Source organism: Tiliqua scincoides, chromosome 8, assembly GCF_035046505.1.
Source record: "Tiliqua scincoides isolate rTilSci1 chromosome 8, rTilSci1.hap2, whole genome shotgun sequence".
Classification (NCBI taxonomy): Eukaryota; Metazoa; Chordata; class Lepidosauria; order Squamata; family Scincidae; genus Tiliqua; species Tiliqua scincoides.
The window spans coordinates 42,214,840-42,242,485 of NC_089828.1; the positions used below are offsets into that span (position 1 = coordinate 42,214,840).

At 45.2% G+C, this 27,646-nt stretch overlaps 1 protein-coding gene across 1 annotated transcript in view; it reads left to right on the top strand.

Moving 5' to 3' along the window:
- The window catches only part of CERS4 (ceramide synthase 4), a 49,158-nt gene extending 22,932 nt beyond the window's left edge, over nt 1–26,226 (top strand). The window contains exons 2-11 of the mRNA XM_066635617.1: nt 11,563–11,736; nt 13,915–14,032; nt 15,215–15,333; nt 16,817–16,874; nt 17,356–17,406; nt 19,560–19,652; nt 21,204–21,332; nt 22,400–22,506; nt 24,168–24,324; nt 24,992–26,226. Coding sequence (XP_066491714.1) covers nt 11,564–11,736; nt 13,915–14,032; nt 15,215–15,333; nt 16,817–16,874; nt 17,356–17,406; nt 19,560–19,652; nt 21,204–21,332; nt 22,400–22,506; nt 24,168–24,324; nt 24,992–25,186 — 1,200 coding nt within the window. The 5' untranslated portion in view covers nt 11,563 and the 3' untranslated portion in view covers nt 25,187–26,226. The remainder of the gene's footprint in view (nt 1–11,562; nt 11,737–13,914; nt 14,033–15,214; nt 15,334–16,816; nt 16,875–17,355; nt 17,407–19,559; nt 19,653–21,203; nt 21,333–22,399; nt 22,507–24,167; nt 24,325–24,991) is intronic.
- Nucleotides 26,227–27,646: the final 1,420 nt, after the last annotated feature.

Genomic DNA, 27,646 nt, shown 5'->3' on the forward strand with positions numbered 1-27,646 from the left:
TAGGGTAGAAGTTGTCCTCTCTTCCCAGAAAGCGGCTTGTGAGCAACCACAGAGGTAGCAGCCAACACCTCACTCCAGATATAGTACCTCGTCCCTTGCATGCCAAGTTCGAGAACATTTTTGCACATTGTAGAAGTTGCTGATGGAATTCAGTGTTTAGTTTGAGGCTTGTTTGTTTTTTTAAGGGCTAGAACTCTTATTCAGTTGTGTCATCAAGTTGGCCATGGCCACTGTTTGTTGGTTGGTTACTGATTGGTTGGGTGACTTGTACGGCTATATATTAAAATAAATCAAGTTAATAGGGGGTTACATCAACCCTAGTGATGCCACTGCATTTAGGCTGTGCATATGATACTGTAATTTATTCTGTATGGTCTGGTATGGGAGGAGGTCCATCATGGAGGCGGCCAGTGAACCTGACACACAATATTTAGTCTTTTACTCACAATTGTTCTTATTTAGAAATGACTATTTTTTTTTTTACTTTGCAGTCTTTCTTCCTGAATGATGTCTCTTTGCTCATTATTAACGGGCACAGCTCCCTTTCATGATTTTTCCTCTGTTTCACATAGGCATCTGCCACACAGATATTCTGCCCCTGTTCCATTTCTGTTTTTTATTTCTTTTTGGTGCAACTGGTCAGGGAATTGGCAAATTCACAGGAGTAGTTCCTCCCCTTCAAAAGTACGCCACCAGTGTTGGTGCACATTTCTGCAACTACCATGCTTTATCCAATCTTGACTATTTCAACAGAGTCCTGGGAACTGAAGGAAATTGGTCCTTCTGGCTCTGTAGATTTATTTGAAACAAGCAGTTTTAGGGGTGGGGATGGGGAGCTAAAGAGCTGCACTGAGGGAGTTTACTTCTCCTTCCCACATGCCACTATCCCAATCAGGGATAGTTGATAACTATAACTGTATAACTCCCCATAGTTAGTTTTTGTTGTTGTTGTTGGTTTTAAAAAAAAGTAAAAAGAGGCACTTCCAAACACCTTTTAACAGTACCTCCCTGCAATGTCTAACCTGGGCCTGAATAGAATAAGAGCAGAAGTTGACTACATTCTCACTAAGTCTGTAGGATGAGACCATACAACTTCCAGGATTCCAGAACATGTTTCAGGCTATCCCATGAAGCATGTGAATCTCTGGCTGCTTACCGCAAGAGCTGGGAATATAGATCATATATGTAGTGCTCCTTGCTGCAGTACAGAAGTGCACTCAGGACACAAGCCCTGTAGACCTGGATCTTGGTACGTTCTGTCAGCTTCTTGTTGGACCAGACTCTCTTTGTGAGTCTGGAAAACGTGGTAGCTGCTTTACCGATGCGTTTGTTTAGCTCGGGAGCTTGCGTCCTGAGTACACTTCTGTACTACAGCGAGTCATGGACTCTTCGCTCACAACAGGAGAGGAAACTGAATGCTTTCCACATGCACTGCCTCCGACGCATTCTCAGCATCACCTGGCAGGACAAAGTTCCAAATAACACAGTCCTGGAACGTGCTGGAATCTCTAGCATGTATGCACTGCTGAAACAGAGACGCCTGCGTTGGCTCGGTCATGTCGTGAGAATGGATGATGACCAGATCCCAAAGGATCTCCTCTATGCAAGGAAAGCACTCTACAGGTAGACCACAGCTGCGATACAAGGACATCTGCACGAGGGACCTGAAGGCTTAGGAGTGGACCTCAACAAGTGGGAAACCTTGGCTTCTGAGCGTCCCGCTTGGAGGCAGGCTGTGCAGCATGGCCTTTCCCAGTTTGAAGAGACACTTGGCCAACAGTCTGAGGCAAAGAAGGAAGGCCCATAGCCAGAGAGTCAGACCAGGGACTGCACTTGCTCCCAGTGTGGAAGGGATTGTCACTCCCAAATTGGCCTTTTCAGCCACACTAGATGTTGTTCCAGAACCACCATTCAGAGCACGATACCATAGTCTTTCGAGACTGAAGGTTGCCAGCATGTAGTGCCCCTCTGATGTCTTTCCAGGTTCTGCAAATAGAATGAATCAGCTACTAATACCTGTTGATCAAGTTGCTGTTTAGGGCACAGAAGCAAGGGCTGGCCAAAATGTTGGCAACCCTAATGAGAAAAGAAGAAATTGGAAGGAAGACTGAAAACTATTAGGAAGAAATTGCTGGTAACCAGAACTGTTGAAGCAAGATTCACACCTCAAGTTCATCTGTGAATGAAGCCGTAGTTGGAACAACTGGTCTCTGTAGAAGGTATATACATTCCTATACAGAAGATTCTGTGTTCAGCCCCTGGCGTTTCTTGGTAGTTCTGGGAAAGATCGCCTAGCTTCACCCAAAACCTTGAAAAGCCACAGCCAATTGGTATGGAATCCTGATTGTCAGTGGAGGACCAGCGGTTTGGCTCAATATACAGCAGGGTCCTGTGTTCACATTAAGTAATGGAACTTCCATGTTCAGAAGCAGTATACTGCTTAGCATATGCTAGAAGGCAAACAAGAGATGATGGGTGACATGTGCTTAGAGCTCCATGGTGCAGCGCATGACACTTAGCATGCAAAAGGCTTTGTATTCGGCCTCTGACACCGTCTCCAGATAGCTCTGCAACAATATCTGAAACCCTGGAGAGCCGAATGCTGGTCAGCGTAGATAATATTAAGCTATATGGATCAATTATCTAATTCAGGGGTGCTCACACTTTTTTGGCTCGAGAGCTACTTTGAAACCCAGCAAAGCCCGGAGATCTACCAGAGTTTTTTTTACAATGTTCGCGCCATCGTAACATATAACATTTATGTGTACAATGTATGTTGGTGTACCTTGAGCCCCACTGAGTATAACAGGACTTACTCCTGAGTAGACATGCCTAGGATTAGGCTGTGAGGCTGCCATCCTAGCCACACTTACCTGGGAGTAAGCCCCATTGAGTACAATGGGCCTTACTCCCGGCGTTTCCTCCCAGAGGCACCTGAAAGGGGGGGGTCGGCATTCCGCGATCTACTCATTTTGCCTCGCGATCTACCGGTAGATCGCGATCCACCTATTGAGCACCCCTGATCTAATTCATCGTAAGGTAGCTTTCTGTGTTCCTCACTGCTGTTATTGACCTTGGATGTTTTACAACGCCAGCAAGTTCAGACTTCTGCCAAATGTGCCTCGCAACCTAGATTCAATGCAAGAAAGCCCCTGGGAAGACTCTTCCTTCGCTGACACCCCCCCCCCATTCAGCAGTGTTTTATGTTCAATGCATTGTAATGAGAGTTGACCTTTTAAATAAACCACGCAGAGTCTACCAAAACCACTGGCAAAACACGTTTCCCCCTCCTTGCGGCCTCATTTCTATAGTAACAGCATCTGTAGGATTTCCCTGGAAACAGTGGAGGGGAGTTTGCTATGTTGCCCGACTCAGATGTTTGGATTTAAATGATATAAAGGAATAACATCAATATCTGAACACGAACACACTTTATATATGTTACATTCTAGCATTCAAAGTGCTTCACAAGTATTATCTCAGTGATTCCTACAACAGGCTCTATAAATGTGAGCAGTCTTATACAGCCAATGAGCTCAGGGGTCTCCAAACCCTGGCCCAGGGGCCAGATGAGGCCCGCAGAGTGCCTCTATTCAGCCCGCAGCCAGCCTCTGATCCCGACAGCCTCTGGCCCAGTTGACCAAACACAACCAGAGTTGTGCTTGTGGGGTGGGAGAATGGGGGTCCATTTAAGTGTGTGTGTGTTATTTCTTGGGCTATGTTGGTGCTTGGAGAAATCCTCGACATTTGAGCCCATTCATTCATTTCAGTCGTTCATCTAAGTTCCATCTCTAATGTATTTATTTAAATTGTATATTTAATTTTTTTTTCCGGCCCTCAACACCATGCCAGATATTTGATGCAGCCCTTCAGCCAAAAAGTTTAGAGACCCCTGTTATAGCTGAAAGAAAAGAGTGACTAATGATATTGGATCAGGTTAGACTCAAGAGTCAAAGCTTCTTAGCAGCTATTCCACACCAGCAATTCAACAAGACAGACAAAGGTACAACAAAGATACAAAATACAAAAGATACAACATAGTTAGGAGAGACAGAAGAAAATATTTCTTTACCCAGCATGTAATTAGTTTGTGGAACTCTTTGCCACAGGAAGTAGTGATGGCATCTTGCCTGGATGCCTTTAAGAAGGGATCAGACAAATTTCTGGAGGAAAGGTTCATTACAGGTTACAAGTCATAGTAGGTATATGCAAACTCTTGGTTTTAGAGGCAGGCTGTCTCTGATTGCCAGATGCAGGGGAGGGCACTGAGACACAGATTGTGTCTGTTGCCTTGTGTGCTCCCTGGGGCATTTTGTGGGCCACTGTAAGATACAGGAAACTGGACTAGATGGGCCTTTGGCCTGATCCAGCAGGGCTCTCCTTATGTTCTTGACTGAATGTGGAAAGATCAGATAGATGCACGTACAGGTTGGCCCTCCTTATCAGTAGGTTTGGGACCTGTGAATTGAGACTGTGGAGATCAGGAGGGCCTCGCTGTACCTCCCAGACACGACCTGGAAGAGTCCTCCAGTTGCGTTGGAAGGGAGACATTCTGAAGCAGGCTTCCCCATGTCTCAGAAGGCCTGCCAGAGCCTTGTGAAAGGCACTTCCCAGTTTTTCGCTAAACCTTCTGTTTTAACGAAGTTTTCTGTTAAACCTTCAAATGCTGTTATGGTAGCATCCAGAGGTTCTCAGATGGTTCTCTGATGGCCCCAACCTGCGAATTTCATTTTGGTATCTGCAGGTTTTGATGTCTGTGGCGGGGGGGGGGGTGTCTGGGTACTGACCCTCCCCCCACCCTGCAGATACCAAGGAGCAACTGTATGCATATAAACAGGTATGTCATTTTGATGCACGGAGGTGTGAGCCTGTGTGTGTGTGCATGCCCTGCTTCTTTCCCTTTCCAGACTGAGGTGCTCATGGAGCATTTGTGATCTTTCTAATTCCTTGGATGGAAGGCTTATTAATAGAATGTTGGAGAGAATGACTGTATTTTGAGGAAAGCAGAAGCTATAGGCCGTGATAGCTAAATGGAACCTCTGGACTCAAAAGACAGTCTATACCAGTTGTTGGAGGTCAGTGGGGGGAAGGGTCGTCATGCCCTATTTGTGGGCTTCCCAGGAGCAGCTGGTTGATCAGTGTTGAATGCTGGACTAAGTTGAGCTTCTCTCTTTTATTTTTGCTGTTTTATGTGTGCTACTCTTTCTGCAGGATGTTTTTATGCCTTTAAATTTGTATTTGTGTTGATGCTTTTTATTAAGTTCTTATAAAACTTAATAAAAGTTCTAAGCTACCTTGGGCATCTCACATTTGTAGGAAGGAGAAGTTGGGATATAAATCTTTTAAATAAATACATTTTGGGATTGATCCAGAAGGGCAATTCTTAAGTTTCTTGCCAGCCAAGTCTAGTCTGTGGGTCTGATATTTGCAGATCCTGCATCCTTCTAAGCAGTGAGAGCAAAGAGCTTGCCAGCCACAGCTGAGCGGATAAGACTAGAATTTATATTGACAAGGGACCAAAAAGGGAATTTGGCGAGCAGCCTTCCTCGGGTTCACTTTTATTCTCTCTGCTCCAAGGAACAAAGCCTGGCCTGCCGCTCTTGGGGCCACTTCCAACAGTGCAATTTCCTACACAAAGACCAAACTCTTAGCAAACACCAAGTGACCAAGGAGCATGTTTTCAGCATTGGCTCCCCAATCAAAGTGCTGGCGGTGTAGAGATTGCTCACACCTCTATGTAGCAAAATGGCATACCACACACTGTTTTCCCCTTGCACAATGGTTAGTACTGGTGTAGGAAATACAGAAAAGAGTCTGGAGGTGTCTCCTAGGTGCCCCAACAGTGACGTTGCTCGGGGGGGGGTGTGTGCAAGCCACACCAGGTGACTTGCCAGGGGGTGATGCACTAACATCGTGGCATTAGGAGCTACCCTGTCATGCCATACACCATTGGATGAGGAATTTCCAGCTGAGTGCAATGCAAAAAACAGAATTGAAATCGCTCCTTTTGTTCAAAAGTTATGGCCAAAAAACCGGAAAGAAAAAATGAATGGATCCCTATGGAAAGTGAGCTGTATTGCACGTTTACTCGCGAGTAGACGTGCTTGCCATAGTCCATCGGAAAGGGCAGGCTGAGAGGAATCCAACGACACCAGAATGGTCCTGATCCAATGAATGCAGCCCCCCAAAACACCCAAGAAGGTGGTCCCCCCTCCCTGCTGCGAGTCTGTTGAGCCCCATGAAAAGCAAAGCAGCTTCACGGTTGCGTTTACTCGTGAGTAGACAGACGTGCCTTGGCTGGTGGTCAGGCCAGGCAAAGGGGAATAGAGTAGAGTGGAACTGTTCTCATTATCTGGACTCCTTGCCTCTAATAATGCAGTCCAGCATTGCATGATCTTTATTTTTGCAGCCCTATCACATTATTGGCTCATGTTCTACTTGTGGCCCACTAACAGCCCAGTTCTATCAAGGACTGGGTTGGTGCACACAGGGCTTTACAACATAGCAGGACAGTTTCACTACAGCAGGTGTCTTGTTGGTGTCAACAAGGAGTGGTGTTCTGTGAGATGGGTTAGACCTCCCAGTCCATTGGCAGAGCTACTTAAACTCGCTGGAGCAGGTAAGGTAGAGGCAGAGGTGGAGAGGAGGTGAAGTAGGGCAGGGGGACAAGAGGTGGACCTGGTAGCAATGGTGCATGCAGAATCCTATTCCCCTTTTCTGCGACCTCCCTGCCCTCTTTCTCACTTTGGACTTGCACCAGCGATTTTGCTCGTGCAGGTCTGAGGAAACCCATTGTGAAGCAGGAGGATTACAGAGGTGAATGGGTATTTAAATCCCCTTTTACCTCTGAAGCTTCACCCATTTTACAGGGGGGCGGGGGGGGAAGGATTTGATTGGGCTCTAAGACACCTATATTCTTTTTCCATATGCTGGTAGCTTTCCCCCATCATCTACATGTACCTCTGTTTTGTACCTACATGCCAGAGTTTAAATTTGTCTCCAGTGAATTTCCTCTTGTTGGTATGGACCCAATGATCAAGCCTATCAAGGTTGTTTTGAAACCAGAGGGTGAAACATTAAAATTTTCTCCCCTAGAAGAGCTGGAAAAGGGTAGGTTTCTCTACGCTCTACCATTAGGTATTGCAAAAGAACTGTAATGTTTGCAAAATGTCATTATGCTCTTGTGCAGCTCATGTTCATTTCAGTGGGCCTTGTGCCAGGGAAATGTGCCCAGTAGGAGTTAAGCTACATTGCCTCAGCCATTCTTAACAGGACTTGACCTGCGTTTGGGCAGAATGGATGAGACACATCCTCCTGACCTCCTCAGATTTTCCTCAACAAGACGATGTCGTGCCATACATTTTTAAATTCTGAGTCAGAAGTTAGAGGCATCAGTGAACAAGGAACAAAAGCGCATGGGTCAGAAAACTGTCAAAGAGGAACCAGAATGGAGGGGTGAGGGAAACTGAGCACCAAACTGAGGAAACTGAGCACCACATGATATCTTGATGGCAAAGGAATCAAAGGGAATGGGGGGGGAAGGAATTCCTTTGGGCTTGGCTGTAGTGCCACTGATGTTCCAAAATAAAGCTGGAAATTTGGAGTGAGGCCAGGATTAGTGACTCAAAGCTTGTAAATCCACCTCTAAGGAAGCCAGCAGAAGAAATCTATCTCTCATTCCTCTAGGCCAGTGATTCCTGAACAGCTCTTAAGTGCCACTCCACCTCCCACCGCCACTTTTTTTTTTAAATTAAAACTGAAGGCATGCTTTACTCTGTTGCACTGGGGGGGGGGGACTTTATGTGATTCGAAAAATTTCCTGGTTTCAGGAGAGCTCTCCCCCTGTACCCCCCTTCTATATTAGCATGATGTGCTGACCTGGGGCTTCTTCCTGATTGGCAGGGGGAAGACCAAAACAGCAACTCATTCAGAGAGGAAACTCCTCTGAGGAAGAGTAATTCAAGTGTGTTTTTGAATCAGAAAAAATTGGTATATCCCATCAAACCTTATGCAGCAATAGGGCAGGGTGACCTGCCCTTTGGAAACTAATTAGGAGAGAGAGAGAGATCCATCCAGCAGAAATGCAGTAGGTAACTGGTGTTGTGGGCTCTCGGAATACCTGAATCAAAATTAATATACAGGCATGTGCAAGGAAAAAAATCTTTTTTGTTTTAGTTTTCATTTAATTTAGTGTGCATTTTTGTTTTATTTCATTCTTATGTAACTTGTTTTCATTCTGTTTTATATCGCTATAGATAGTGAATCTTACTTGCAACAATAGCTCCTACTAGTAGGTATTCGTTTAACTAGCCATGTACTCCAGGGTGTAGCATCATTACCACATAGGAATCTGGGTAATTAAAATGGCAGCACAAGGAATTGGCTGCAATGGAGGGGCTCTTGTTGGGAGCCCGTAGGTGTAATTAGGACTTATACTTTATTTTTTTTTAAATGGTGCCAAATGGGCGTTACAAAACTGACGTTCCCATTTATTCCAAATTTCCTGGACACCTTCATTTCAAAGCAAGTAGAACCAAATACAAATTGGGCCCATCTGTATCCCGTTTCATTCACTCCAAAAATCAATGCACAGTTCTGTTAATTCATTTCTTGTGGCATACTGCCTGTTCTTTTGCCGCACATGGTTTGGGAATGACTGATTTAAGCAAAGATTGCTTGCTGGCAGGGTTGGGAGAACCAAGTTCCAAAACTGTACTGGGCAGGTAAGTTGGGGGAATTGACCGAGAACATAACAGAAGTGCAGAGGTCTAAACTTTCTTGACAGTCATATTGGCTGGTCTGTAAACCATTCTCCCTAACTCAAAATGCATGGTTCTGGTTCCATGGTGGTGACCACAGACACTTGTACATGTTCACAGTGTGTTCCTGTTTCATGAGACTTTGGTGGTGGCTTGTAATGGAACAACTCAGCTTGCCTCTGATGCTTTCCTGGTGTGATTCAGTTGAGCTGGAGTTCTTGTTCTGGATGCGAAGCATGTTAGACCTGCTTGTGGACTTTCCACAAGCATCTGGCTGGCTGCTGTGGAAAGATGGAGTCTGAACAAGGTGGTTGTTGATCTGATTCAGCAGGATTCCCTCTATTTCACAATCCTGCTATGAGAGATAATGTTTTAATTAGAGATAACAGGAATGGTACTTGGGACTTCCTACATGTAATGTATGTGTACATCTTTTGACACAGGCCAGAAGTGGAAGAACTCACGATGCGGATTTGACATAAAGCTATACCTGATCAGGGTCTGTAATTTGACAGAAGCATATAATGGTCCTTAATGGGCCAATTGGAGTCTCTAAAATGGGAGTTAGGGGATGATCTGAGTACAGAGAATTCTCTGGAATGTTTGCCACGGGGAAAGCCATTGCAGTTTAGGGTAGATGACGTATCCTCAGACTAAAGGGAGGAGATTGATGAAAACTGTGTGTACAAAGAATATATCAGTGTGGAAAAGAGAGCAAGAGTTGAAGACACTTTAAAGTGCAGGTTCAGGGGCCTCCTTTCTGAGGATCTGATGAGAGGTAGCAAATATTGCTTGGTAGGAGTGTGCATGCTTCTTACCTCCACATGGTACTCTCCTTGTATATTTTATTTGTTAGGCATGTGCATTTGTTTTCAAGACAAACAGAACTGAATATGAATGGGATCTCATTTGTTCCACAATGAATGTGCCACAGAACAAATGACATCAAATGTGAGGCCCTGGTTTTAGAAAACCCATATTTTTAGAAAACCCTTCATTATTATTATTTTTTTAAATCTCCCATATGCCCCACAAGGTAGCATTGTCAGGGGAAATTTTTTTTTTAAAGACTGACTGCCACCATGGGAAGACAAAACATAACAAGTAGGAAAAACTTTCTTTTGTTTTAAAAAGTTAGCAAAAGTGAATAGATTTAAAAAAGAGATTAAAACATTAAAAAAAAAACTTAGCAAAACCTCTAAAATGGAAAGACGTTTTTTTGTTCTTGATTGCACCTAGTGGGTATTACTAAATACAGTACTGGAAGATTCTGTTGCCGAACCTGAACAGCATTATGCTGTAACTTCTTACCACAGTGGGGAGTGTGCAATGATCTGAAGCTGCCTGAGTCAGACTTCTGGTCTATCTAGCTCAATGCCATCTATGCTTGACTGGTAGCACCTCTCCAAAAGTCTGCTTTCATCCCTGCTATCTGAGATTGTCTTTTACACTGTTGTAAATAAAACCTTATCCCTATTTGGTGTTAAAGCTTCTCCTAGAACACCAGCAAAGAAGGTGCTCCACTCAGTCAAAAATCACTTGGTAAGCAACTGAGTTCAGTCCGCATGGAAGAAATTGATGCTCTAGCCCTTTTCAGACATTCCCTCTCCACAGCATTAGGATTGTGCACGAAAGCTTCAACTGCTGGCACTGATGTGCTCTGAAGCAATGTCCAGGATCTTCTGCATTCAGGTTGCAGAATTCCATTGGCTTTGGTGTGGAGTTAGCACAGAATTTTCATTTAACACCCAGTTCACACAGATCTGGAAAATAGTGCCACATTAAGGAGCATTTTAGGAAAGCCATGGAATTCCCTTCCTTGGGAGATTCAGGTAGGCATCTGCTGTGGCTTGTTCAGAGAGAAAATATTTAGCCTTGGGTAAAAGAGGAATGGCTAGATAGCCTCATGGTATTTCCCATTCCAACCAGGAGTGACAGATTCCTCCATTGCATTCCTTTATTATTCCTCTGGTTTGCCTTGTTTTGCATTCCACTCCTGACTTCTGGCTAACTAAAAAATTTTTCCAGTCTTGAAAATGGTTGGCAACCTTCAGTCTTGAAAGACTATGGTATAAGCCTATAGCACCTGGTATTCCCAGGCAGCCTCCCATCTAAGTACTAACCAGACCTGACCCTGCTTAGCTTCCAAGATCAGGCATGTGCAGGGTAACAGTTGCTGTCAGGTTTTCCCAAAACCTTCTAAGGAAGGAAATTCTACAGCCTTTCTGAGATGCTCAATAAGTGTGGCACTATTCCTCAGATCCCAGCTAAATTTTGAGACCTGGGCTCAAAACCCTACTCAGCCATGAATCTCAGGCTGCAGTCCTATCCACACTTACCTGGGAGTAAGCCCCATTGACTATAATGGGATTTACTTCTGAGTAGACATGCATAGGATTGAGCTGTCACTATGTGATCTTGCACCAGTCACGGTCTCTCAGTTGAAACTCCCTCATGGGGTTGTTGTGAGGATGAGAGGGGGGGAAAACAAGGTTTTCTACTCAGAGCTCCTTGGAAGAAGGGCATGTGATAAATAAAAAAAAAACTGACTTTGCTGGGGGGGAAACTATTTTGGTTGGCTGTTTTATGTGCTCGTTTTCATGACTTGTGCAAAAGGGTGGAGGCACACAGAGGGGCAGAGATATATTTTTCCACTGTTAACTCCTCTGCCTTTTTATTTTGGAAAGTCCTACCTCCTTGAGGATATCTGTGTTACCCAGCCTCTTGCATACTTAATATTCCAGCTCTGTTTCTCTTTGGTGAAGACACTGCCTCATCTCACTGTCTTCTCTGTTCTCTCTAGGATGACGCTGCTCGTGACATCATGGTTTTGGCGGGATGAATATTGGATGCCTCCGGGGTATACCTGGGAGGACATGAAAGAGACTGAGGAGATTCGCTATCCTCAGCCCCAGCACCTCCTGGTCAGTGTCCCCATTACTCTTCTGCTAATTGCTGCCCGGTTTATCTTTGAAAGGCAAGTATGGCTTCATTTCAGTGGGTTAAATATGAGCTTGGTATCAACAACTAGAGCCTCCATGTTCAGAGGCAGTGTTTGTTTGGATACCTGATGCTAAGGATGACCAATAGATGACTGGGCTTCCTAGAGCACCTGCCTTGCCATTGTGGGAAGGAGAAGACAAGAAGGGTCTTTGATCTGACCCAGCAGACTTGTTCTTATTGGATAATTAAGAGCTGAATCCTATGCATGTCTACTCAGAATGAAGTTCCATTGAGTTCAAGGGAACTTGCTCTGAGGTAAATGTTTATAGGTTTGCAGGTTAAGCAAGGCATTTATAGACTTTTTAAAAAGAATTTGCATAGTGTAGTGAAGTGTAGAAAGAATTTTATCAGTGATCTGTACTCAGATCTGGCTGTTCCAAGCACTTTTTTTAAATGATCTCCACTCAGTGCCTGGTTCTTCTTCAGTGGGCAGAGGAAGAGTGAAGCACTGGCAACTTCTTCCAGCTGCTTGGGGGAGGGGGGAATCTATTATAGGTAAGCAGAGGGAACAGTGCTGGGGAAGTCTTTGATCCACAGCTCAGTTTGTTATCCACTAGGCTACACCAGTTCTCAATGAATAAAGTAGGTACTTGGTATCCACGGAGAATGAAATGCACAGTTGGACCTTCTGACAGGCACTTCTGATTTAGCAAAAACCAAAAGTACCTTTATATGAGGAGGCAGTGTGTGGCCTCCTCAGAAAGCCTCCTGGACATGATCAGAAGCTGCTAATATTATAATGCCATTGCACAAATCTATGGTAAGGCCACACCCGGAGTATTGTGTCCAGTTCTGGTCGCCGCATCTCAAAAAAGACATAGTGGAAATGGAAAAGGTGCAAAAGAGAGCGACTAAGATGATTACGGGGCTGGGGCACCTTCCTTATGAGGAAAGGCTACGGCGTTTGGGCCTCTTCAGCCTAGAAAAGAGATGCCTGAGGGGGGACATGATTGAGACATACAAAATTATGCAGGGGATGGACAGAGTGGATAGGGAGATGCTCTTTACACTCTCACATAACACCAGAACCAGGGGACATTCACTAAAATTGAGTGTTGGGAGAGTTAGGACAGACAAGAGAAAATATTTCTTTACTCAGCGTGTGGTCGGTCTGTGGAACTCCTTGCCACAGGATGTGGTGATGGCATCTGGCCTGAACGCCTTTAAAAGGGGATTGGACAAGTTTCTGGAGGAAAAATTCATTACGGGTTACAAGCCATGATGTGTATGCGCAACCTCCTGATTTTAGAAATGGGTTATGTCAGAATGCCAGATGCAAGGGAGGGCACCAGGATGAGGTCTCTTGTTATCTGGTGTGCTCCCTGGGGCATTTGGTGGGCCGCTGTGAGATACAGGAAGCTGGACTAGATGGGCCTATGGCCTGATCCAGTGGGGCTGTTCTTATGTTCTTAACTACAATTCCCAGGAGGCCTTGCAGGTCTTCTTGTTGTCTGGTGTGCTCCCTGGGCATTTGGTGGGCCGCTGTGAGATACAGGAAGCTGGACTAGATGGGCCTATGGCCTGATCCAGTGGGGCTGTTCTTATGTTATGTTCTTATATATATGTTATGCTTCGGGGAGATCAGGTGAGGCCCTCCAGCGTGGGTTTGGAACCCATACCAAGTCACATCCATGGATTCTGAACCTGCAGATAAAGAGGGCCCACATTTATGTGTGAAGACACATGACGTGATAGATGAGCACCGTGAGGCCCTCAAGGAATGAGGGAAGCATTTTCAGAACAATCCTTTGAGGCTGTTCAGAATAAGGGAAGTGGGATAGGCCTTCTGTAGGCCATGGTAGTATCTCACCCCCCCCCCCAAGACTGTACAGCTTGGAGGAGATGCTGCTGCAGTGGGCCTCCTTGGTTGGAAGAGGGGAGGCTGGAAAGAGCAGGGAGCTGGCTACACCTGAGCTCTTGCTCAGAGCCAGGGTGGACTGGCTGCTGAGACTGAATCAAGGGACCACTTCTTCAAGGCTTTAGGTACTTGCATCTGTTCTGATTTGTTCGAGGCATTAGATGCCTGCATTACTGATGGGAGTTGCTAGGGTTTGAAAGCGCCTGCTGCACATTATGGCAGGGTAGACAAAAGAGGTACTGGGGCTTAGGCCTGCTTAGACTGCCTGCTGACTTCATTTGTGCTCTTTTGAAGGACTGTGGCTGAGCCCCTGAGCCAAAAGATGGGACTGAGGGAGAAGATTAGGAGGAAAGCTTTGCCAAACCCTTTGCTGGAAGCTTTCTATACTACGCGCAACAGGAGCCCCAAACAGGTGAGTGCATATATGCACACGCACTGCGACTCCCCTGCTCTTCCCTTGGCAATTGTTTGGCACTTGTAGAACGGTGTCTAACAGCTGTTGAGCGCTGGCAGGTACAGAACAAAGAGAAAGGAGCAGAGAACTCAAAGAGACCAGATGCCGAACTTGTCCACTCTTACAAATGACCCTGCTATGTTGGCAGCCAGTTAACGCTGCCATATGACCCCTCAATGGGTCATAATATTGTTTCTTTGCCCACCTCTTAAAAAAAATTATTAGCAATTCACAGGCATCCTGAATTTGTCATCCCTATAATTTAGTGATCTCCAAACCATAGCCCAGAATAATCCTGGGTGTGGCACAGCAAGGTGAAGCCTTTCCGTTCTGCCCCCCAGCCTCCTTCCGTTGTGCCTGATCTTTGCAGAGCCTTGCGTCAGGGAGTCATTCTGCTGCATATTGCCCCAGAAGGTTGTGCAACTCAACTTCCCAGGGAAGAAGCTCCCCTGTATGAGGTTCTGCAATGATCTAGCACAAAGAAAGGTGACTGCGGGGCAGAACAGTAAGGCTTTGCCACTACTGCATTGCACCAGAATGATTATTCCTGCATGTTTGATCCATCCCACAGGCTGGAGTTTGGAGGCACTGCTATAACACAGGCCTACAAAATTGAGGGTCAGAAAAGTTTTTCCCAAACTTTATGGTGGTTTGATGTGAATTTGGGGTGCCGATTCCAAAAATGGCTTCCGTTTTGCCCTATCACGTCTAGTTTTGGAGATATAGTATAGCCTCATTAGTGAATGGTTCAGGCACCATTCACTAAAGAGGCTATGCTATGTCTCCAAAACTAGACGTGAGAGGGTGAAACGGATGCCATTTTTGGAATCGGCACTCCAAATATACCCAGGAATTGGTGTAACATTTAAGGAAGCAAAATGTGTGAAGCAATCAATAGGTTCCCCTTTTGAATAAACAAATGATTCCTTCCTGTACTTTCCTAGATAGGTCAATCTGACCCATACAAACCATATCCCAGACCTAGAACAACCTAAGCATTTAGGAACAGCAGGAGGAGTTTGACTTGGAATGTCCCTTTAGCTTTTTCATGAGTTGGTGGAAGCTCTGCACCTTCTTGGTTTTACGTGTGTAGGGTGGTGGTGGTTTGTCTCACCTTGGCTTGTAATCTCTTCTTTACAGAATGAGCTCATTGGGCTGGCCAAACAGTGCGACCTACAACCTAGGCAGGTGGAGCGATGGTTTCGATACCGTCAGAACCAGGACCGGCCCAGTTTAACTAAGAAGTTCTGTGAAGCCAGGTGATGAAGGGTGTGGTAGTGGGATCTCCTTTGAACTAGTGTGGAGAAGAACTTGGGGACAGCTAGAGCAGAGAAGATCTTATTTTTCAGATCTTAGATTTTAAATTTGCATTTCCCCCATAACTGACAACACAATGCATGTCTACTCAGAAGTAATCCCCAATATATTGAGTGGGACTTACTGCTGGGTAATCCACTGTATAGGATTGCAACCTAAGATTGTATTTCTCAAAGTTTACAAAATTAAACTCTGCTTTTGTTGGAAACAGGATGCACTAGATCAATGGAAGCCACTTTTAGTCGCATGACCCTTGGCCTGGGCTTGCTCCAGCGCAACCTGGAAGTGATTTCCAGAGCACCATTGAATGCCCTGCAGATGATGATGATGATGATGATAATAATAATTAATAATAATAACAGTATTTATATACCGCTTTTCAACTAAAAGTTCACAAAGTGGTTTACAGAGAAAAATCAAATAACTAAATGGCTCCCTGTCCCAAAAGGGCTCACAATCTAAAAAGATGCAAAGGAATACTAGCAGACAGCCACTGGAACAGACAGTGCTGGGGTGAGGTGGGCCAGTTACTCTCCCCCTGCTAAAAAAAAGGAGCACCCACTTGAAAAAGTGCCTCTTACCCAATTAGCAGGGGTTAAAACAGATGGCACTGTTTTGTAGGACTGTGGGAGGAAAGGCTATTTTCTGACTGATTTTGACTTTTTAAAACACTTTTAAGCAGACCCCAGCAACCACAGATAGTTAAAACCATGGATCCCGCAAACAAGGCGGGTCCACTGTTCTTGTCCTCTGTGCACCTGAGTAATCAAGATGTGCAAATCTTGATCATACTTTTCAAGGTATGGGAGAGCCCATCACAGACACCGTCCTTTCAGCAGTGCCCCTTCTGCTTGGCAGCTGAGAGTTGCTTTGCGAAGTGGTGCCTTAGCAGAAGCAGAGCTGCTGAAAGGGTGCTCTGTGTAATAATCAGACTCTCCCAGCACCTTAATAGTGTCTCCCTCTCTCACTCCTCTTGGTCTGCCCCTTCCTCGCCTTCTGAAGCCTCCTTCTCTCTCTCCTCCCAAATCCTTGACAGAAGCTAGCTGCTTAAATGGAAATGCTGGGGGAGTCCAATTGTCATGTGAACCAGATTAAGAGCATCCACGGGCTGCGCCTGACCCACAAACCTTATGTTTGATGCACCAGATTTAAAACTAGCTAAGCTAATGGCCGTCGTCCCATATTGTTGCAATAAATTCTATAACTTGATGTCTTATGTGAAGAGGTATTTTTTTGTCTGCCACACATCATGTTTCACTGTGCAACACCCTAAGTTCTAGTGTTATAAGAGAGGGAAACAATTATTCCACTTTCAAAGAGTTGCGATGGCCTGTGAAATGACCCGCTTGCCTTGCCCTGTGCATGCCTGCCTCTTCCCCTTGCTCCAAGTAAGCCCTGATCTATGTTTCTCTGTTTGCTTTTCAGCTGGAGGTTCGTCTTTTATTTAACTGCCTTCTGTACAGGCATTGCTGTCTTATATGACGTGAGTACGAAGACCTTACCCCATTTCAAAGATCAGTGACTAATGTCAACCACCTGGGTTGTTTTTATTTGTTATGTTTATATCCCACATTTCTTCTGTTATGGCGGTCACCCACCTGGGCATTGACCAGACTTAGTCTTGTATTGTTTTAGCAAGTTAAATGGACCGTGTGCCCTCAAACAATTGCTTAGGGCTTGCTGGCTATCCCCCCCCCCCCCCAAGATTGGGTACTTCTCTTTTTTTAATCAAAAGAATTTGGGAGAAGAAGAGAGAATAGTCTGGAGGAAGGAAAAACCTGACAATGGGCATCACTGAGTCTCGTCCTGTCCTGTGTCCCCCCCAATCTTTAGAACAAAGTTACTTTCCAACCTGGTGCCATAAAATGCTTTTAAGCTGCCATCATCTCCTATCGAGAGTGAATGAATGGGGTAGTTGAGCAATGTGCATTTTTTTTTAAAAAAAGACATGTATCTCCTTGCAGAAACCCTGGTTCTGGGACAATCGTGAATGCTGGATCGGGTACCCGCAGCAGGTAAGCAGCTGAGAAATCCTTAAAATAGTCAGTGGAAACCGACCTGCCTGCTTGCATTATATTGCACATGCAAAACTGACAATTGACATGACTCTGGCCTTTCTAAAAGCGAAATTGACCAAATTTTCAAACCCAGATTTTTATTTTATACAAAGTTACAAATGATACAAGAGCTCAAAAAAAAAAAAACATCACACAAACATAAAAAAGTAAGGAGAACAAAACGAACAGGACTAAAATCGCAAAATATCAAATTGATATCTAGCATTTCTAAAAGCTGGTCATATGTATAACTGTATACATTCATTCTGTCCTGCTAATTCTGTACCATTTCTGTATAATACTATATACAGAATATATAATATATATTACCTGTGTCATTACTTTAATGCTCAATAAAACCAATCCACAATAGCAGGTACAGTTGTTTTCTTCCAAAAATTAAAACTAGGACTGGATAGTTGGGCAGCTGCCAATAGTTTAGAACAGTGGTTCTCAAACTGGTTGGTTGCGACACGACAGGTGTAACGCTTCCCCCGTCCCTGTAAGGGGTGGGGGAGGGGCAAGGGCAGGGAAGCGATCCCCAGGATTGCGTCAAGTTGCTCAAGTTGTTGCAATTGCTCAAGTTGTTGCAATGAAGAGCAGATGCCAAAAGTGAAAAAAGACAATCCATCTGAGGTGGGGAGAGAGCCATTCTAGTGTCCCCACTTGCCCATTTGAGCACCAGCTGGCTCTGCCCCAGTTGCATTTAGAAAACTATTTGCAAAACACGGATGTAATTGCTTTCTAGAAATTGCTGGAGAGTGTGAAGGATGCAAGCCAGATTCTCTGCTTTAACATGTCTTTCAGGCAAGATAATTGCTGTAAGAGAGGAGACATCCTCTGTGTGCCAGTGATGTGAGGGGGCAGGGCTAATAATGAGACAGGCCTGTTGTCTTCCTGCTCAGTTTGTGAGCTTATTGGGAATACTGATCATGGCCCCTATTTGAATTCATGATGCTGGATTAGATCTAATTAATCGACCCAGGCCTTTCTTATGTTCATACAGAGTTACGTAAATTCACAGCAGTCAGGTCTATTAGTTTTTATTAGACATAATTGTTAGGTTGCCTCAAAATAGAGCTCCTCAGAAGTTGGGGGGGTATGTCTTGCTATCTTTGTGGGCAATGGCTCTTGCAGGAAAAAGGGAATTTCCAACCTGATACTTTCTGTTCTGGGGAGAGAAAGGGGGGGCATTCCTGACCCTTTGGGAGATATCCCTCCCACCCCTAGAAGGTGTGGCCAATCCAAAGCACTGTCTCCTCCTGCTGCATCTCTCCCCCGGGCAGTCCTGGAGAGCTACCCATCAAAAACCTCTTCCTTTGCTGTGTCAAAGCTAAGCTCTGACTAGGGAGGCAGGGGGAGAAAAAGGTGAAGAGAAAGGAAGAAGAGGAGAAGACAAGTGGTAAAGAAAAATGCTGAGCTCCAGCATTAAAATGCTGGAGGATTTGATTCTTGCCCTAGCAGGGGCAGGGCCAGTCTGGGAGCAAGATGTCCTCTACAGCAGGAGAAGTGGTTGGCAACCTTCAGTCTCGAAAGACTATAGTACAAGCCTACAGCACCCAGTATTCCCAACTAGTCTCCCATCCAAGTACTAACCAGGCCTGACCCTGCTTAGCTTCCGAGATCAGATGAGATTGGGCATGTGCAGGGTAACAGGAGAAGACGACACTGTGGATTCGTCCTGCCTCCTAGTGGTGGGAAGGGCATCTCCCAAAGGGTCAGGAATACCCCTCTTCCTCTAACAGAGAAGTGGCAGTTCTCTTTGCCCTGGTTCCCCAGCTGTAGCTTTCAAAATTGGCAATAGGGCAACAGGGTACCTTCCTGGTACCCAACCATATTCTAGCACACAATATGCTGCCCTCCTTCCTCAGCCACACACCAGCAACCACTGGCAGCCTCAGCCACTTGTCCTTCTCTTCCACTCTGGCCCATCTCTGACCTCCGCATTTCCTCTTCTTTTCTCTCTTTTCAAATTGAGGGAGGAGTAGCAGAGGCAGACAGGTGGAATGAAATGGGCATCCCTTACTACTACTTCCTAGAGGCAATTCCTCAAATGGTCTCCAGGGACAGACTGGCAGAATAACTCCACCATTTCTTTATTTGTATTTCAGCCACTCATGTCTTCCATATTTGCCTACTACATGCTGGAGCTCTCCTTCTACCTCTCCTTGGTCGTCATGCTGCCTTTCGACGTGAAACGGAAGGTGAGGAGAAAGGTCTATAGTGGCAGGAAGGGGATAAATGAGGGGCACAATGCAGAGCTTCCATTCTGTGCGAAAGCAACCCAGTTTCTCTGCTAAGGGCACAATCCTAACCAGGTCTACTTAGAAGTAAGTCCTATTGTGTTCAGTGGGACTTGTTCCCAGGAAAGTGAGGTTAGGATTGCTGCCTAAGGGAGTTAAGCACATCTACACATACGCAATGCCTGGCTTCAAACACACCAGTATAAAACTTTTCCAGTTTGGCTGGCATTGTACCCAGTTTTTGCACAATGCGTGTCTAGCCATTTCATATTTGCCAAAGAGCCAAAATTGCTTCCCCAATAGCCCTTTGCTCTGGAATCAGAGGCCTCCTTTGTTCACACATTTTTTTACAGTGTTATTATCAAATTTTTTCGTTTTCTGTGTTTCCTTCTTGTGATGTGATGGGTTTTTGTTTTGCTTTTGTAGTAAAGCACAGCTGCAGTGTTGGCCTGTTCAGACTGCACAAGTGGAGAGCTAATGAGGCTTTTCAGAGCTATGTACAGTCTGCACTGGACTAGCACGGGCGCTCACCCGGCGGTAAGTCTCGCAAATGTGCCTTATGGCACGTTTGCGACAGTGCGCATCAACAGTAAGCCGGCACAGCGAGCCCAGGATTGGGCTCTAAGGGCACGATCCTAACCAGGTTTACTCAGAAGTAAGTCCTATTTTGTTCAATGGGACTTACTCTCAGGAAAGTGTGGTTAGGTTTGCAGCCTAACATGGTAAAGAAGGGAAAAAAGCAAGGAAATTGACCATTCAACCCCAACCATCCCCTTGGGAAAGGGATGCTGACTAATGAAGAGGTGATTAATTACTAATTTCCCAAATGCAAGAAACAATGAAAGTGGCAGAACCTGGAAGACAGAAATGTTTGATTAGTATTCCAGGAACTTGCCGAATGGATTTGTGAATAAACATTATGGAGGCTTCTTGTCAATGGGGAATGGTTATGTTAACCAGGATTAATTATTCATTCACCACTAACCATGGGCCCATGGTTATATTAGCTGGTAGTATGTTAATAGAATGCTCTAGGCCTGAGGTGCCCTTCGGGGAGAAAGATGGAGTATGAATCAAATAATATGACCATATAACTGTGAAATGTTAAATGGAACCTCTGTTTTTACCCTTTGAGCCCATTGTGAATAAGCAATGCCTTAGCAACACTGAATGGCCCTAGTGTGGAAGCAGCCCCATTATCGCCTATCAAAGCAACGCTTCTACTGTAGGAATATCACGTTTTTGCATCAAGTACTTAAACCACAATATTTAATGACTTAGCATGTGCAATTATTCCTGCTGTGCGGTAATGCAATTGTGCAAGTGCCGTGGGAATCGGCTGGCCAACACTTGTGTCATTTCTGCTGCCAAGCAGTGCAGCTCCTTTAAGCCCCTTTGAACACGAAAAGCACAGTTTAAATGTTGGTATTATTTAGTTCCTATTCTGGATGGGACAGGATCCCCTTTGTATTCCCAACACTACAACAGTCATCTTCTCTCTCACCTGTACAGGACTTCCTGGAACAAATTGTCCACCATGTCATCACCATCTTCCTTATCTGTTACTCATACTGCGCCAACTACACCCGTATTGGCTCACTTGTAATGGTAATACACGATGCTGCTGATTTCATCCTGGAGGTAAGTGATGTTTATATTATCAGAGGAAAGGCCAGACTCTCCCATTCTCAAGCACTGACTTGGGATAGAAGACTTGAAAGGAAAAAGGAATGTTGTATTTCTAGGGTACAAGCAAGTAATGAGTACAGTAAGTTCATCTCACTTTCATTCCTGGCCAAATAGATTTGGCAGACTTTTCATGTTGTTTTCAAAACCTACAAAACTAGTTTGACCAGACGTGACAGTTGGACAAAAGAAATGGTTGTGTGTGCCATATCAAAGCCTCTCTTGGCCCCCTTTCAATTTTCTTAAAACTATTGTCCATGTCCAACCACAGTTCCATAGAGAAAAATCTTGCTTCTGAACACACAAGAGCTCCTTGATGACACTCGCAGCCCAATCCCATCCCCCAGCGCTGAAGCAGCCGTGCCCCGAAAGGCATGTGCTGCATCCTATGGTGGGGGAGCAACTCAAAGGCAAATAGGAGGTAAGTAAAAATAATTAGCTTCACAGAAGCCTTAGGGCCACCTATGGGTCTCCTCAAAAATACACCACCAATTTTGGGAAGGTTTTCAAAAGTGGGGAGAAGATCGGGTGTGTGCCTTTACCAACCTGACCCCAGTTCCTCCCCCAAACTAGAAACACCCCCATCCCTGCCACGGCTTGCACCCCAACACTGCCTTACCTGGCACTGGTGGACAGTGTCCTCAGTGTTGGAGAGTATGCAGCAGCTGTACTGGGGGCCTCATTGCTCTCACCAGTGATGCCAAGCACAATGGATCCAGGTACTTCTGCCTGGATCCTGACACTCTGGTCAGTGGAACCCGTGTTCCACTGGCAGATTGGGCCATAAGTGTAGTGAGCTAGGAGGAGTGGCTGAACTAACAGTCCTTGTTTGCATAGTCAGTGAATGTTACCTTTTGTTGTGGTCATGCTGCATCATTCTCTAGAGGTGCCCATTTTGGTATCATGTCATAGCAATAAATGATATCAGTGTGGCATGACTGATATGCTAGATGTAACCTGAATAGCTAAAAGAAAGAAGCCTCTCATCCCTCTTGTAATGTATACAACTCTATTTTTTCCAGCTCACTAAGATGTTCAACTACTTGAAAAGGCGCAAGATTTGTGATTTTCTTTTTATCGTTTTCTCGACTATTTTTCTTTTCACCCGTCTGGTTATTTTCCCTTACAAGTAAGTTTGTGTTCCAGGTGACATTTTCAGTTCTCTAAGACATTTATTTACCTCCCATCCCAACTGATGCTTCACCTTACAGAAAGAATCATACATCTGCATGCCAAGTTCCTGTGTCCCATGTGGATGTGGACTGGGGTGGGGGAGGGGGGAGAGGAGTCCAACATTGTCATGGAGCCATTTTACCCTCGCCCAAAAGTCACAAGGTTCAACATGGTCTGAACCTCACTCCCCCCAAAACGACTGTGAATTTTTTAAAGCCTAGATCAATCAGGAATAAAATTGGGGGGAGGGGGAGATTGATTTTTGGAGCAAAACATCCATCCATCTTGACAGGATGGAAAACTGGGCAGATGCAAACACGGTGGATGGTGCTGTGCACTAAGAATGTTTGCACAAAAACAAAGCCACCTAATGCTGTGTTCTCAGAATCCCTGCAGTTGTGATGCGTACCAGATGTCATAGAATTTCCCTTAGAAGTTTCTTTAGATTGTTCACCATTATTAATGTAATAAAAGTATTTAAAGCAGTGGTTCTCACCCTTTTTAGCCCAGGACCCACTTCTGACAATCTGTCTAGGACCCACCGGAAGTGATGTCAGCAGCCTGGAAGTGATGTCACAGCCAGAAATGACATCATCAAACAGGAAGTGACATCACTGTGATGTCAGAGCCAGAAGTGATGTCATCAAGCAGGAAGTTCTGGTCTAGAAACTCAAACTGTAAATGACAAGAGACAGTATTCCAGCTCAGAAGCTTCTTCCAATTCTCCCTGCCCTCGCTACCATTGCTATCAAGCAAAAAATAAAACATCTGGAACAAAATATTTGTGTATTTATTTACTACTGTTTTTATTTCTGTCTTTATTTACAAAATCTCAAGCTACTTCTTGTATTGTGCTTGAAACTAACAAACATTGATGTGGCGATTGATACTGTGCTCAGCACTAGCCAAAAACAAGTACGCCCTACTCATGCACCTCAATACAAGAAGTAGCTTGAGCTTTTGTAAATAAAGGAAATAAAAACAGTAGTATCCCCCTCAGAAGAAAGATAAGCAGGGACGCTTCCCCTCATCTCCCCCTAGCCTAAGCACATCTACTCAGAAATGACTCCCATTATTGGCAATGGGGCTTACTCCCAGGTAAGAGTAGACAGAATTGCAGCCTAAGAGAGAAGTAAGAAGAGGGGAAAGGTGCACATCAGAGAAGTGACTGGGGGAGCAGCACTCTCCCTGGGTGCTTGCTCCTCCCACATGCCAGGCTTGCCCTCCCCGCCCCCCGGCTGCTCTCTTGGCAGGCAGGCAACCAGGGATCCCCCCTCCCCCCAGCAAAGATATAAAGAGAGGACATGCAAGCCAGGGCAGGAAAGGATCGTGGCTTCCAGGCGATTTCAGAGAGGGAGAGAGGTTGTGATGCAGAGGATGGCAGGCTTTGCCCACTTCCAAAATGGTGCCATCTAGGTCTTTTGCCATCTTCCAAGATGGCTGCCGCTAGCTTCTCGCAACCCACCAGAAATCGGATCACGACCCACCAAGTGGGTCCCGACCCACAGTTTGAGAACCACTGATTTAAAGAGTATATCAGCAAGAAGGACAGGTTTCTGCCTTGAGGAACTTATAGTCTAACGGGGTTTTTCTCTCCCTCCCCACTTTTCTCTGTAGGGTGCTCTACAACACATATTACTATTCCATGGAGCTCTTCCAACCCTTCTTTGGCTACTACCTCATGAATGCCCTCCTGATGCTTCTCCAGTTGCTACACATCTTCTGGTCCTACCTTATAATCCACATGGTTTATAGGTTCATCCTTTGTGGCACGGTAGGGACTGAAATGGGATGCAGAAGGGGACATTTCCCAGGGTCTAAAAAGAGGGGTGCTGGGGCTCTGATCTTTGCCTGCAATTTCCAGTAGGCTGCTTTTATGCCCTCAGCCTTGAATTCATTCTGTGCATGCTCAGAGACACTCTTTTATTACCAGGTCCCAGGGTGAGGCCAGGTACTAAAAACAGCATCCAACCCTGAAGCCCCTTCTCAAAATATCATAAGGTGATCCCTGCTAGCAAGAATTTATTCCTTCACACACAATCCCCTCTCTTGCCTTCCATTATACTGTTACATGCTCCCCACTCCCCCAAGCAGTGCAGGACAGTGCAACCAGTGTGGATAAGGCAGCCCTGGGGGCTTATGATGTCCATAATATTGGTTTTATTTTTAAGGGGAGGCATGCAGCAGGCACACCTGCAAGACAGAAGATTTCCCGAGAACAGCTTGTACAGCATTCTCCTCCAAAGTTGCACTCTATTTCAAGCTGACTCCAACTATGAACTCTCAACTCTGTCTCTCCCTTCACATCTTGATTAGTACACATTAGTAGAACCCCACACCCAAATAATCTTAATAGCCCTATGCACAGTCACACCAAGATGTCTGGAGCGAGGGGGAATAGTTTGACTTTGCTGGTGACAAAAGATTTGGTTCCCTTGCAGATGGAAAGGGATTTGAGGAGCGACTCAGATGAAAGTGAGAAGGATGAAGAAGAGACCAAGCAAAAGAAGGAAGACAAGAGAAACGGGACCCACCATCCCAGCCCCAATGGCAATGGCAATTGTATAAGCAAGGAGATCCCCCTGCAGCTAGACAGTGGGACGCACCCAACCAACAGCCAGGCCAAAACCAGATAACTGAAGCCAGCTTTGCCAAGCAGCCTGTCTTGCCCAGGGCCCTCATCAGCTTGCCCTTGCTTCTTATAGGCCTGGAAGGGCATCTAGTCTCTAGTCTTCTAGCCAAATATCTGCCCTTTGCAGAAACAAACAGTGCTTCTTTTCTTAATATTTCCATTATTATTAATATTTATTTCTTGAAGATTCCTCCTCGGGGTAGTCTGAGGAAGAAAAAGGGGATTGCACTGAATAAAGTTAGGCTTGTGTATTTTCTTCAGCTGGTTCTGATCACAGCTCAGTAAGGCTGTTACAGCCCTGGACATGCAGTTCCTTACCAAGTAGCCAGCTTTACCACCTCACTCCAGAAAATTCTGAGTGGGCAGGTAGCTATCAACAATTCCAGCTTGCAAACGAAAAAAGGAGGTCTTGGGAGGTGATGAGGACCTGGGAAATGGCTGAGTCACCATGTGGGGGTGGCACATGACGATGAGTCATACTGCAGTGTGGATAGTGGAGACTGAAGAGCCAGCTAGTGTGAACTGGGCTCAAATTGACTTTATTAAATGACTTCAGTGAGACAGGAGCCCATTGCTAAATAGAGAATGCTGTTAGGAGGACTGCATGGAGTGTTTGATGCCTGGATTCCAGAAGAGATGCAAGAAGGACATTTAGGGTGAGACATATTAGAGGACATGGGGTGATTGGTGTTCTTGGGTATAGCAGGCATCTTGAGCAAGCATTGCGTTGGACCACTAGGTGGTAGGAAACTGTCTCCCCCATCACATCCTGAAGTGATTTTACAGATGTAAAAACAATTAAGATGTTTTCTGTGCTGTGTTTTTTTTAAATGTGTTCCTGCACATTAGTAAAACACGGCACCCAGAGAGTCTTGATATGGAAAACTGTCCCCTGCAAGAGCCTGAGCCTGCTGCTGAGCAGAGGTGAATGGGAAGCAGTGGAACTTTTGGGGCTGTATTTTCAGTTTGTTTCCCGAGTCGCATGACTCTACCTTCCGGTGCCATTGGGCACACCAAACTGCTGAAACCAATAAACTCACTGCAGAAAGCAAAATAAATTGTCTCTCCGTTTTGTCAGCTCTCCCGTGTCATATCCACAAAAAAACTCAAACGAAACACAGCATTGTTTTCTTAAAGGGCATGACAGCAAATTAGGCTTTTCACCATCCTGCCTGTACTTGCCCAGGTTCCCTACTTTTTAAAAAACTGCTCACATAAGCCATCCTCCTGTTTTCTAACACATTTGCTCTTTTAAGGGACAAGTTCCATATTTGTCAGAAGATCAGAAATATTGCACTTGAGTTCTTTAAGAAGTCTTGGATGAACGCCATCTGGGCCCTGTGATTTATTAATCTTTAACAAGGATTCTGTTATGCCCACTATATCAATGTTTTCCCCAGCCACCATCTTAGTCTAGACATTTTTGGGGTATTTGCAAAAGATACCTATATACTTGGTTTCCTGAGATGCATTGCTTGTTTGTGCCTTTATCCCTGCAGTCTATCATTCTACGGAACCGGCTGTTATGTTCCACCATGTGTCCTTGCCTGGCTGCTCTAGACATCTCTACCCTTGTCTTATAGGTGAACCAGCAATCTGGTTCAAGCAAATCCCATCCTCTTGTAGAGGCCCAGCTTGTTCCAAAACATTCCCCAGTGCCTAATGAATCTAAACCCCTCCTGCTACCACTTGTCTCATCCACCTGGTGAGCCCCTTAAATTCCACCTGCCTAGTGGGCTGTGCATGGGGACTAAGGAGCACTACCTTGGAAGTCCTGACTTTGAGCTTCCTATTAGCAGCCTAAATTTGCCCTCCAGGATTGCCTGACTGCATTTCTCCATGTTTTTGGTGCCAAGTCACACCACAACCACTACCTCCTCCCTAATAAGCTCAAGGCTGGATGTGATGATTGCAAACTTTGCAGCAGGCATCTGTCACAGACCCTCCGTGCCAATGTGCCTGACTACAGAATCACCCACCACAATCACCCCTCCTCCCTGGAGCAGTATCCATAATGTTAATGGCTATGGGGATATCTCATTACAAAGAGGTCCCCACTGGGAGATAGTTTCCCTCTTGTCCAGGCTTCTGTCCATGGCAGCTATCATTCTGAGGGTGAGTCAATACTTTCACTTTCCTGGAAGTCGAAGTGAGATCCCTCTCTGCTTTTCCTTCCTTCTCCGGGTCAGCTACCAGGGTCTCAAGGAAGCAAACCCATTCAGTTTGCACCAAGCACACACCCACAACTTATGCCCATGAGACATATACAGCACAATCCTATGCATGTCTACTCAGAAGTCCCATTATTTCAATGGGACTTAGAGAGAGGGAGGACATGTTTCACCTGAGCTCCGTCTAAAAAACTTCTTTTCTCCTGTTTATGTGTGCCTTATTATAACTTATCCTGTTCTGTGGCACCTCTGAATGTAGGTCTGCAAGTCAAGTGTTTTGGTTTGCAAATGTC